This window comes from Oncorhynchus kisutch, linkage group LG26 (assembly GCF_002021735.2).
Source record: "Oncorhynchus kisutch isolate 150728-3 linkage group LG26, Okis_V2, whole genome shotgun sequence".
Classification (NCBI taxonomy): Eukaryota; Metazoa; Chordata; class Actinopteri; order Salmoniformes; family Salmonidae; genus Oncorhynchus; species Oncorhynchus kisutch.
This window is the reverse complement of record NC_034199.2, coordinates 32,290,813-32,304,330: the sequence shown is the minus strand read 5'-3', so window position 1 is coordinate 32,304,330 and position 13,518 is coordinate 32,290,813. Positions and strand designations below refer to the sequence as shown.

The following is a 13,518-nucleotide window of genomic DNA, read 5'->3' as shown; positions in this document are numbered from 1 at the left end:
TTACTGACCTCTGAGCGTAACTGTTGTATGGCATGTTTCATATCCTACTTTGTTTGTGACCCCGCACTCATATTCACCAACATCTGAGGGGTCCACTGCAAGAATATGGAGAGTGGCAGAGCTACTCTCATTCATCATCTTATATTTCCTGCTTTCCTTAAGTGGCTTTTTGTCTTTGTACCAGATTATCTTAAAGGGTTCTGTGCCATTCAGTTCACAGTATAGCATAGCATCTTTTCCTTTGATCCCCTCTACAGGTTTCGGTACTTTCATGAAACTTGGTGGATCTAAAAACAACACAATTGGCCGATCAGTTTCATTAAAGTTAAATATTCCAGGGCAAGCGGGTTTCAAGATTCCAGGGCAAACAAGTTGCATCTACCCAAGCAAGTGGACATTGGTAATCATAAGAGAAAAGAGGGCTTAAAAGGATCATGCTTTTTAGTCCATGCTAACTGTGATTGGTGTAAGTAATGACCATTAAACACAATCAATGGAATTTAAAAAGGGTGGGAAAGTCAAGGAATAATTATACATTGAGGTTCATGCTGCAACTATTTTAAAGGAAAACCTGACATCATAACACAGACAATAAACTGCAAAAGGCAATGTCAAAAATAAGTCACTGTCAGTGAAAGGGAGGAGGAATCATACATTCAGGTTCATGCTATAGAGAATGATTTAACTGCAAAAGGCAATGTCCCTTTACAGTGGCTGACCTTGCACTGTGATGATGGTGCTGCAGTTTACAGCCCCAGCATCATTTTGTGCCTCACAGGTGTATACTCCATCATCAGCAGATCTTGTGGAGCACAGCTCAAGGACTGCCATTGAGTCAACAAATGAAGTTCTACAGTTGTCACCATCTGTTATCTTATTGTCATTTTTGTACCACTGCATTCGCAGAGAGGGCGCACTTGTAACTTTGCATTCAAGATGGAGTGGCTCGCCCTGCTTCACGAACGTTGTATGTGGCAATTTCAGTACGAATTCAGGAGGTTCTGCAAAGCCCAAGAATATGAAGTTAGAATTTGGAGAACTTCAAGGCTTGAAAAATTATCAGCAACAAAGAATGGGATGATGATGGGAGGAAGCCAATGGTTCGCTAGATGGGAGAATACATTTGTTATATTACATAGAAAGACAACCCTGAAAAAAAATTGTTACGCATGGGTTATAGGCAGAGTGATGAAGGAGCGATGAAAATGAAAAAAAGAGATGGAATTAAATAAATGAAGGGTGGCAAAAAAGAGTATAATCCAACCTGTCACCAATAAATTGGTTGTACACTTCACAGTGCCAGCGTCATTGCTAACTTGGCAAGAGTACGTTCCACTTTGCAAAAATCCAACTGAGTAAAGATCTAAGAAGCAAGATAATCCTTCCAGTCCAACTGAACATGACGGTCCAGTTATCAGTTCAGTGTCATCCTTGAACCATTTGACTGTAAAAGGAGGTGTTCCTTGAAATACACCCTGGAAGTGTACAGTGGCTTTGGGAATGACAGCCTGGGACTCAGGTTCAGATACAAAGCTTGGTGGCACTAAAAACCATTGGAAGAAAGATTAAATGAGAGACGAGTTCATCAACTGGTGCCTAGAGAAATGTAAGAGTAAGATTTAAGAGTAAAAGTAAAAACTAAAAGTATGACTCTGACCTTTTGCTTTTAATGCACCACTGCAATCACTACTTCCAGCTTTGTTTGTGATTTTACACAAGTACTCCCCTGTATCCTCTTCCTCAAAATTCTTAATTTCCAAAGACACAGTGTTGTCTTTCTGCTCTAACTGATACTTGGTTTTACTTGCAAGGACACTGCCGTCTTTGGTCCATTGCACTGATATTGGCAAAGAACCAGCGACTTTGCATTCCATATAAACTACAGAGCCCAAAACCTTCTGAGTCTCCATTAATTTCTTGATGAACGTAGGTGCAATGACTTGTTCTGTTTCAAAACAACAACAAAAATCCATTAGCAATGGAGAGTAAAATCGACTTTTGTATTCCAAATGTTTTTAGAACTGAGAAATTCACAGTAATTTTGCACTGACCTACGACAATCAATTTAACCTTGCAGCTGCAGGTATCAACAGAGTTTGTCGCCTCAAACAGGTAATCCCCTGCATCTTCCAGTTGTGTAGACTGAATCTTCAAACTACTGAGGTTATTCTCAAAGTTAAGTTTATTTTGCCTGCTGGGTGTGAGTTCTATTCCATCTTTTGTCCACTTTACTTTGATCTCAGGGGTGCCAGAGACCTTGCACTCCAAACTGACTGCATCACCTAGAGTGACATTTATCACCTCTGGTTTTTCTATAATCTTAGGTGGTTCTAAAATACAAACAAGCAGACATGAGGATTAGCTACAAACGTAACGATCAACTTCAAAATGTTAAACTTGATCATCATTTAAATCAAGCAAAGACACACCTTGCACCATCAGGGTTGCAAAGCACTTGTCCTGTCCAGCCTCATTTGCAACCTGGCAGGTATATTTTCCGCTGTGACAGGCCTCACAGATCGGAATCCTTAGAGTTGCCACATTATTTTCAAAGATCCTTTCAGTTTTAGGATCTACCAAGATCCAGTTCTCATCTTTTTTCCATTGTACAGACAGAGATGGCGATCCCATCACAACACACTGAAATGTAGCGACACTCCCCAAAACAGAGGAAGCATTTTCCATCTTCTTTACAAAAGACGGTCGCACTAATGTGAAGAAAACATTTCATCAGAATAATACATTGAAAATGCTGACATTTTCAATGTGAAAATTGACTTAGAGAAATAATGATCATCATAAGTGACTAACCTTTCATAGACATTGTGGTGCTACACGAACAGCTTCCCACCTCATTTGAAACTGTGCACTGATAACCACCAACATCTAAAGCATCACATTCCTGCATTTTCAGGCTCATGACATTACCATATTCATAAATTGCATGCTTCTTATTGGTTTTGATCTGCTTTTTATCTTTGTGCCATGTAACCTCAAATGGACCAGTTCCTGCCACTTGGCATTCAAAGACAGTCATAGAGCCCTTCACGACTTCAACAGGTGTTAACTCTCCAATAAATGCTGGGGGCTCTGAAATAAGGAAGCAGGTTTAAATGAGTGGGGGGATTGTGTCAATAAACATCTGAGTAAAATGTTGAATTACTGGCTCAAAAGACTGGAAGTAGGCTAAACCAACCTTTCACGGCTAACTCCATGCTGCAGCTCTCACTGCCTGCCTCATTACGGGCCTCACAGAAGTATAGTCCACTGTCATTGGCATCAGCACCAATTATCTCTAAGCTCGCCACAGACTTAACGAAGAACATTTTGTATTTGTCACTACGACTTATCTCCTTCCCATCTCTGAACCAGTGCACTTGTATTTCTGGAGTGCCACCAATATGGCACTCAAAGTGTTTATTTTCTCTAAGTTTCACAACTGATAATTTGTCAGGTTTTTCAAGGAAACTGGGAGGTTCTGCAAAAAAGATGAACTATTCGTAAATACATATTAACGTCAATAAAAATGCTCAATTATATTAACAAAGGTAATTTGAAGGTCAAAGCCAACCTTTGACAAAGAGCGTTGCCTGGCAAACATCAGACCCGACGTCATTATGTATTTCACAGACATAGTTTCCACAGTCTGACGTTTTGGCAAAGAAGAGCTCCAGTGAAGTAGAGTTGTAATCTTTAATCACAGAGCAATCCGAGCTTGATAAGATCTCCTTCTTGTCTTTAAACCATTTCATGGTCAAGGGTGGCGTGCCAGACGAAAGGACATTAAACTGAACCTTTGATCCAGGCAAAACATCCATTGATTCAGGTTTTTCTAGAATAGATGGCGGTTCTGTTGATTAAAGGGGAAGATGTGCATTGTCAAAGTTGCTGTTACCTTCCAATATACTGGATATACACTGTATCTAACATCAAAAGACAATCCAAAGCTAACAAACCTTTCACAAGCAAGGCACCAGAACACTGGTCTTTGCCTGCCTTATTACTAGCAATGCAGGTATAGCCGCCACTGTCAGCACTATCAAGACGACTAATTTCTAGAAATGCAGAGTTCTCAAAGAATGTGCATTTGTGTTTCTCATCGCTCTTGATCTCCTTCTCATCTTTGTACCAGAGTACAGATATTGGCAGGGATCCAGACACAAGACACTCCAAGTGGGCAAAAGATCCTTTGATACTCTCCATTTTTTCCAGTCTTCTTGTGAAAGATGGTTTAATAGTTTGATCTATCATAAGAGTAAATAGAATATGGTGAGTAGTTGTACACTGTAAGACGGCGGGGTATACATACATTTAAGATTGATTCAAATAAAAATTATCCACTGATCAACAAACCTAGAACAGTGATTGAAGCCTCACAGGTGCTGCTTCCAACATCATTTGAAACCTCAAAGGTGTATTCACCACTATCACTTTTCACTGTAGAGAGTATCTTCAGTACAGAGCTCTTATCTCTGCTCTGTACTTTGTATCTTTGACCTGATGTCAGCACTCTCCCATCCTTCAGCCACATGGCTTTGAGGACTTTAGATCCTGAGAACCTGCATTCAAGAGTAGCTGGATCTCCTGTTGTTACACTGATAGACTTGGCTTGCTCAGTAATATTTGCAGGTTCTGTGATAAACAAAATATTAAATGAACAATCCACTATTCAATAGTACAATACTGTGATAAAAAGTATACATTGCAAAAGTTAAAGACCTAAATATCCAACCAACCTTTGACTGTAAGCGTGGCAAGACATTTCTGACTTCCAGCCTCATTCTGTGCCTGACAAATATATTTTCCACCATGTTTCATCTGAGTGTTTCTTAAAGTTAACACTGCCGTTCTGGTCTCATAAGATATCTGTATATGTTCGCCTTCTTTAACTTCATGATCCTCCTTTATCCATGATACAGTCATGGGCAGTGATCCCTTTAAAGTGCACTGCATAGAAATCTCTGAGCCAACTAAAGAACTGCTGTTCTCTATTTTCTGTACAAACGAGGGTGGTTCTATTGAAGGAAGACCATACATGTCAAGATATAATTCCATAATAACAACAGGTCACAGTCTATCAAATACAGATAGCTACAGTATATTTATGTAATGTAGAATTTTAACCAACCTTTTAATGTAATTTGGCAATCACATGTTGTCTTCCCAACTTCATTTTCTATGTTACATTGGTATTTTCCAGCATCCCCAGACTCACATTTAAGAATCTGAAGAGTGACTACACCATCTTGTATATTTATCTTATGCCTTTTGTCATTTCTGATCTGCTTGGTGTCCTGATAACAAGATATTTCAAATGGAGCTGAGCCTGAAATAACTCCTTCGAATATAACATCAGACCCTTTCACAACTTCTTTGGACTCAAACGCTGTCACAAACATGGGAGGTTCTACAACAAAGATAAAATAAAGTTATTATTCTACACAGACAATAACATAGTACAGATAAACTGTAAAAGTGAATACTGAATACACACCTTTGACTGTAACTGTGCTGCTGCAGTGGTCACTACCAGCATCACTTGATGCCACACAAACATAATCTCCACTATCATCAACAGAGCAGTTCACAATATCAAGTGAAGCAACTGAGTCAGTGAAGGACAGTCTGCATTTATCATTTGAAGTGATTTCAGTCTCATTCTTAAGCCACTTAACATTGATCACAGGACTGCCAGTGACTTTGCACGTCAATGTAAGTGGTTGTCCATTTTTCACCAGTTTTAATGGCTCAAGCCTCATTGAAAAGTGAGGAGGTTCTGGAAATAATTGATGATAACAATTACTTCAAAAGACAGTAACATCAAGAAAAGCTGTACAAAAAATATACATAATTGATCAAAGAAAAGGCACCTTTCACAAACAAGACTGCAGAGTGAGCCACCTTCCCGGCATCATTGGCCACTTGGCAAGTGTAGTTAGCCGAGTCACTGGGTTTCACTGAGTGAAGTTCCAAGAAACTTGAAGAAGCGTCTTTCTTGATAAAACTTGCGCCTCTAGTGGTTATCTCCTTGTCCTCCCTGAACCACTTAATCGTAAAAGGAGCTGATCCAGTGAAAGCAGACTTCAAGACAACAGTAGATCCTGGTACGACATCTTGGTTGTCAGGTTTTAATGTGAAGATTGGAGGTTCTAAAATCAGTTTGGAAGAGAAAATGTGAATGTGTTCGTTCAGCTTCATTATGGCCAAAATAATGTAACACTATTATACTACTATTAAACTATGTTACTCTAATAAGTATAGTTAAAATAAGTATTGTCTAACCTTTAACACATAAGGTTCCACTGCTCTCTTTAAATCCAGCAGAATTTGTTGCCCGACATGTATATACTCCCTCATCACACTTTTCTATTTGGGTTATTCCCAATGTAGCCGTGGTTTCTTTCATTTCAAGTTGATATTTCTGTCCAGACGTTATTTCTTTATCATCTTTGTACCAAGAGATGGACATGGGCTGAGATCCAGATACTTTGCTCTCCATAGTAATGTTGTTACCAATATTTCCATCAACTTTCTTAAGAGTTTTTGTGAAAGATGGTGGAAGAACACGATCTGTTGAGGGGAATATAACTTTTTTCATTATAACATTCTTGTGATTCCTCAAGTCGTAATTATGGAAAAAGCATAAACTACAAAACAAACCTAGCACTGTGACTGAACAAGAGCACTGGTCTTTTCCGACGCGGTTGGACACTTCCATCGTGTATTCACATGTGCCTCCTTTCTCTGTCGCAACAATCTTTAAGATGGCTACATTGTCTTTAAGAGTGATTTTATATTTTCGACCTCCTGTAATCTCCTTTCCATCTTGGAGCCATTTCACTTTAAGATCCGGGCTTCCTGCAATTGTGCATTCCAAGGTTGCTGATTCCCCTGAAGTCACGTTGATGGATGCGGCTTTCTCTAAGATTCTAGCGGGTTCTAAAATGTAATTATACAAAGATTTTTAGATTTGAAACATCAACAGTGGCCTAAACTAATATACTTGTGTGAAATATTCTGAATCTAACCTTGAACTGCTAAAGAGGTTTCACATTTTTGTTGACCAGCCTCATTCTCTGCTTGGCAAGTATACTTTCCACCATGGCAAATGTCAACAGCTGCTATTGTCAAAATCGCGATATTATTCTGAAATGCCATGGTGATATTAGGGTCATCATCCCTAAGCCATTCAGCATCCTTCATCCACTTGACAGTAATAGGGGCAGAGCCTTTTATAGTACCCTGCAGTTTAACAGCACTGCCCAAAACTGCTGTAGTGTTCTCAATCTTCTTTGCGAATGATGGTGGTTCTAAAAAAAATTACAATTATAGCAATAATAGTCATTATAATTTAGAGGAATACATAGGTAAGAGGAATAAGAAGAAGAAGAATATCCTCCATGAATGTGTTTGGTTTTAACTAACCTTTCTGTTTGGCAATTGTCTTTGCAGTGATTGAACCAACATCATTTGACACAACACATTGATATTCCCCAACATCTGCACTTTCAAATGAGCAGATCTCCAAAGAAGCAATCGAGTCCTGAGAAACAATCTTGTATTTCCTATCGGAAGTGAGTGATTTCTTACTCCTAAACCAATTGAATTCAAATGGGGCAGTGCCTGCAACTTCACATTGGAAGAGAGCAACAGTGCCCCTGACTGCTTCAACCATTTGCAATTCCTTTTTGAAGGATGGTGGTTCTGAGAAGAGATATTTGATACAATTTCACAATAACATAATATTCAGAAGACAATATCAAAGATTGTAATTATCTACATAACTGACACAACAAACCTTTTATAGTTAACTTGGTGCTACAGCTCTCACAGCCAGCTTCATTCAGGACTTCACATGTGTAATTTCCACTGTCTAACAAAGCAATTTCACTGATCTCCAAAGTAGCAAAACCGTCCTTGAAAGTGATTTTGTATTTCTCGCCAGCCGAGAGCTCTTTGTCATTCAGAAACCAGGTGACATGGAGTTCAGGTGACCCTTTGATTGTGCACTGCAAACGTGCACTTATGCCTTGCTTCCAAACCAAGTTGGGTTCCAGTCTCTTTACAAAGACTGGGGGTTCTGCAGGATGTATGCATTGAACAATTGAACAATTCAAAACAATGTTTTAAGAAGTCATTGCTAATGAACAAAACTCAGAAAAAGAGGAGCAAATACAAGTTAAAAGTATGAGATTTTGTCAAAAGGCAGTTGAAGATGCAGCCAAAAGATACAGATGGGTGAAGATATTGCTAAATCTATAAATCTATCTGATCATAATCCAAAGATGTTAATTTCCATAACTGCATATATTTTGTGCCACAAATACTGCAGAAAGCTTGAAAATGAACTGATTAGCCTTACCTTGAACCTTTATTGAAGTGGAGCAACTTGTGCTTCCAGCATCATTGGCAGCTGTACAGACATAGTTTCCAGTGTCTTTAAGTTTTCCTTTTGGAATATCAAGAGTGACCATCTTATCTTCAAAAGACTGTTTACAATCCATTGTTTGATGGAGCTTTTTGCCATCTTTTATCCAGGTGATGGACACTCCGGTATCCTCATCCAACTGACACTCAAGGTGCAGTGGATTTCCAACAGCGACTGACACTGATTCAAGTGTTTTCACAAAATAGGGTTTGTTGATGACCTTCATCTCCATGCTGCACACAGCAGTTCCAACACTGTTGAACGCTTTACACAGGTAAACACCTTGATCCGTAAGTTCAAGTTTTGATATTTCAAGAATATATTTATTCTTTTCTGAGGAGATTTTGTAGTTTCCCCCCGAAGAAATGGCATTGTTGTCTTTATGCCAGACAATAGTCATCGGTGAAGATCCAGTGACTACACACTGAATGTTTGCCTTTTTCCCAACATACAATGTCAATGGATCAGGCTTAGTAATAAAGGCAGGTGGGAAAAGTTCTATGAAATTTGAAAATAAGAAAGGGAAAAAAATACATAATAAAACATAATAATTAACAACATATTAAGATTTATTTAAAAACCTGACAAAATCCAATAACCTGACAAATCACAAGGGAGATCATTTGTTTGAGCTTTTTTAGCGAGTATAGATGACCATAACTAGATTTGTGGAGGGAAGAAGCACATCATATTCCTAAAACCATAACCTTTGGTACAACAACCTGTTGAAATAAATCAAGCAAAAGTTCAGTTCACTCACCAGTTACGTTGAGTGTGGCGGCACAGGTGTCACTGCCATTCTGGTTTGTAGCCTTGCAGGTATATTCACCACTGTCAGCTTTGGTTGGGCTCAGAAGCTCCAATGAAGATGTCAGTTGCCGACTGATGATCCTGCAATTTGAACTCTCTTTGATCGGAGTGCCAGACTTGGACCACTTGAACTGCACATTTGGTGCATCTTCAATCTCACATTCGAACTTGGCTCCGCTGCCAACATTGATCTCCAGGGGCTGGATTTTGTACCTGAAAACCGGTGGCACTATAATGTGCAGGGAAAGGGAAGAAAATAATACAATTAGCACACTGGCTATGATTCTAGTTGATGTAGTTAAAAGTGGTGAAATGGTGAACCTAGGATGGAAGGTTGCAAAACAGGACTGACCAGGAGGGACTGTGGAGGGAAATGATGTTAGGTTTGGATCAAAACACTTCAATGAAGAAAATGAGACCAAGATGAAATGTCCATCCAAGAAGGCATGCAAAAAGAGGGTTTCAGGACTCAATGGGGAAGACGAGAGTGATGTGGAGTCAAAGAGGATGACGGGGAATGGACCAGAGGTGGATTTTTAAGAGAGTGATATGGGTAAAAAGAAGATACCTTGGAACAAGAAAGCAGGAGGATATGGGGGTGGTATCAATGAAAATATTACTGTTAATTTATAGTGATTTTAAAGTAAAGTGAATGCATGCTAGGAATCACCAATGGAAGTTTATGTCGCGTTAGTTACTATTTTTATGAAAATATGAAAATATCCCCATTATCCAACCTCTCGAGACAACAGTGAGTCTTGATGTTGTTGTAGCCTTGCCAGCTTCATTCTCAGCCTCACAGACATATTCTCCTTCGTGCTTCTCCTTGACAATCTTGCAGATTACTAGTGTGTATGTGTCATGGTCTTTTGAACACTTAAATTCTTTGCCAGATTTGACCAACTTTCCATTGAAAAGCCAGTTAACTTTTGTGACACACATTATGGTCACACTAAAAGTAACCATGCTATTGTTCTCTGAACAAATATCCTCCAGGGGAGTTACAATAATGGGATAAGCTTTAGTGAATTGCTCAGGAAGTTTACTAATCATAACTGCCTCTGACAGAAACTCCTCCATCGTTTCTCTCTGTATAAACACATGAGACTGTTCGACAGGGACAGAGGCGAAGGGTACTGCTGTGGTTAAATCTGCAGCACCTACATCTCTCTCATCATGGCTTTTTACTGTCACAGATCTGGTCTCCTGCCTAGTAGTCTGCCTGGATTCATGCACCACAGTGCGATCCTGAGCTGTTATGCTTTGGAACGAAGCCATCGTTTCAGTCTTCTGAGCAGCAGACTGGGTTACAGGGGATTCGAAACCCGCGGCACTCTCTGTTACTCTGACAGTTTCCACCACCGATGACAGCATTTCTTTGGATTTTGCACTGCTAACATTTGTTTTCTGAGGCTTGACTATTTGCATTGTGCCAGGTTGGTCCAAAATGAGGGTCTGTTGCTCTCTATAAACTATAGCATGGAAAGCTGCTTGGAGTTCTGTCCTCAGATCAGCAGTCTGAGGGTATTCTCCTTCAAAAGCAATTGTTATTTCCATGGAGGCACCTGGTGTTGTGATAAGGTAGGTGAACATTGCACCCTTAGTTTCCCTGCCTACCTTTACTTCCTGTACCTCGACAGCCTCCAATCTCTCAACAACGTCTGCTAGTATAAGTGGCTGGTCACAAGCCACAGCAGACTGAAGCGCAGTTTTCAACTGATGTCTGATGCCCAAACTTGTTGGTTTTGGCATTGGGATCACAAAGGTAAGTTCCTTTGGAAGAACTTGGCTCTCCTGAGACTCGTGCACAAATAATACCCCTTTAGGCTGAGTCTTTACACTGACAACCAATCCAGCAGATTTTCCAATTTCACTTGATTGCTCACCAACAATGATGTGTTTCTCCTCCAATAATATTGATTGTCTCACTGACTGACCTTCGTGGATCTGAACAGCAAAATCCTGTTCAGCTGCATGTAAAATGGCACAACCTTCAGTTGCTATTGCCTTCTCTTCAATATAGACAGGCTTTGTCGGGATCTTTGGTTCAATTTTCACTACAGGTTTGAATGCATCATTTGCTTTCAAATTTATGGTATGCCCTTCTTCTATACTTTGAGTGTCAACCACAGTTACTGAGTGCATAATGTTCCAGCGATCCTCCTTTTCGATTAATGCACGCTGCTGTTTGACATCACTAGTAAATGGTGTTTCTTTGGATATCTGCATGGGCATTGACGTGACCTGAAGAATGTTCTGAGGTCTGTGTTCTGTTCTAAGCTCTGACTGAACTCCTGTCACGGACACATCAAGATCTTTGGAATAATCTGCACTAAACTCCCTTTTATCCTCTGAGGTTGCTGCATGTTTGCGGGCTCTTTCCTGTTTCTGTACTGCAGTCTGCTGATCTGGCTTCTCAGGACTAAGTATACCTTCTTTAGGTAATACACTTTCTGACTGAATAGACTGAAGATGTAAAGGAGCTTTGGCCTCTTTTCTTGGTTCAATTGAAATTGTGTCCAGCTGAGCTGAAAACTCAGATATCTTCTCACAAGTGACAGATTTCCATTCATTGTGGGTGACTGTGTGCAACAAAGTAGGGCTTTTTCTTGCATCTGCACTCTCTGGCAATGGCTTCTCGCAAGTAAATCTACCTTCAGACTGCAATATATCTGGCTTACTAATCGTCTGTAGATGTAAGAGCTGTTCCTCTTCTTTTTCAAATTGCAAAGACATCGCGCTTTCCAAACCTGGAATAGCTTTTGAGTGTTCAGTCTGGAGCAGATGTTTTTCTTCAGCACTCATGGCTGATTTCAATAACCTATCTTTACTTACCAAAGCGCTCTCTTGTTTAGGTTTGTGTATTTCAAATCTCTGCTCTTTGGATAAAGTATGTTGAGTCTCACTGACCGGTGCGACCACTGGGTTAGGACGTTCCTTCTCTAGCAGGGACTGAGTGGGTTTATCTGATGTTGATAGCGTATCACAATGGCGCTCTGATAGTGGCAGTTGCCCAGTTAATGTAGCGGTATATAAAATCTTAACACCCTCTGTAACTCTGAAGCTTCTCTCTTCCTCAGGCCTAGTGGTTATACCTAATTTCTCTTTCAGAATTGGTAACCTGGTTTCAACTAGATGACTACTGACAACCTGTTTTGGTTCCTTAGATGACTTAATCTGTTCTGGTTTTCTGTCTCCTAAAACCTCAGTTCTCACTGTGATTAGAGGAATAACCTCTTCTGATGTGGCAGACATTATGTTTGAATGATGTTCCCTTGCAGGCTCAAGTTCTAAGATTTCCGGACTTTGGATTCGGTCAGAATGTTGCTCTATGAGCTTCTGGCTCTCTTGGACAGCAGATGTAAAAGCGGCCATATGCAGTTGTTTAATAGGCGCAGCTGAGGCTGGAGGTGGTCTGGTGGGAGTCACAGACACTCTCTCTTCTACCTCATGTGACTGCAGCACTGCAGCCTGGTGGGTGACTCGCTCTCTATGAAGGGTAGCAGCAGAGATATCCAACTCTCTAAGGGTGTCCACTTGCTCGCTGGAAATAACCTGTCTGTCCTCAGTACCTATGGTGTACACCATCTGATCTCTGGCCCTGGCTTCTCCAGGAAGGTTGACCATGTACAAGCGTGACTCTGTAGCCTGTTCAGTCATGGATACTTTATAACCTTTTTGTTTCTGAACAACCACATGTTTTTCCTGGTGCTGAGATATAGAGACAGACTCTCTGAACACGATTAGCTCAGCACTACAAGAGGCCTCCCCAGATGGGTTGGAAGCCCTACAAGTGTAGAGGCCACTGTCCTGCTGTTGGATGCCCTTCATGTTGATGAAGCCAGAGCCATCAGGGTTGTTCACCACAATACAATACTTACTGGGCTGAATTTGATAACTACCTTTAAGCCACTGAACCTCTGGAAGAGGATTCCCAGTGACAATATACTTGAAGAGAGCTAGACCACCTTCAGAGCATTGTACAGGCTCAATAGTTTTAATAAATTCAGGTGGTTGGCCAGTGGGTTTGAACATTTTCTCAACCTGCCTCTCTGGTTTCTTTGTGTCACTTATTTGGATGTTCAAGAAAGTAGTACAGGTTGATTGGCCAAACCTGTTGCTTGCAGTACATGAGTATTCTCCTTCAAATTCCTTCTCTACTTTGTTAATGACGAGGGTATATTCGTCTCGCTCTTGAACAAATGTGTAAACTGATGAACTTGTTATAACCCGACCATTGTGGAACCACTGGACATTAGGCTTTGGAAGACAAGATATTG

General features: G+C 40.3%; 1 protein-coding gene across 1 annotated transcript in view; it reads right to left on the bottom strand.

Annotated features, from left to right (window-relative positions):
- ttn.1 (titin, tandem duplicate 1) overlaps positions 1 to 13,518 on the bottom strand; it is a 167,902-nt gene that overhangs the window by 130,745 nt on the left and 23,639 nt on the right. Inside the window, exons 41-44 of the mRNA XM_031805693.1 lie at positions 9,189 to 9,467; positions 8,363 to 8,926; positions 720 to 1,001; positions 9 to 287 (exon numbers count right to left, since the gene is read on the bottom strand). Of these exons, the coding sequence (XP_031661553.1) occupies positions 9 to 287; positions 720 to 1,001; positions 8,363 to 8,926; positions 9,189 to 9,467 (1,404 nt within the window). The remainder of the gene's footprint in view (positions 1 to 8; positions 288 to 719; positions 1,002 to 8,362; positions 8,927 to 9,188; positions 9,468 to 13,518) is intronic.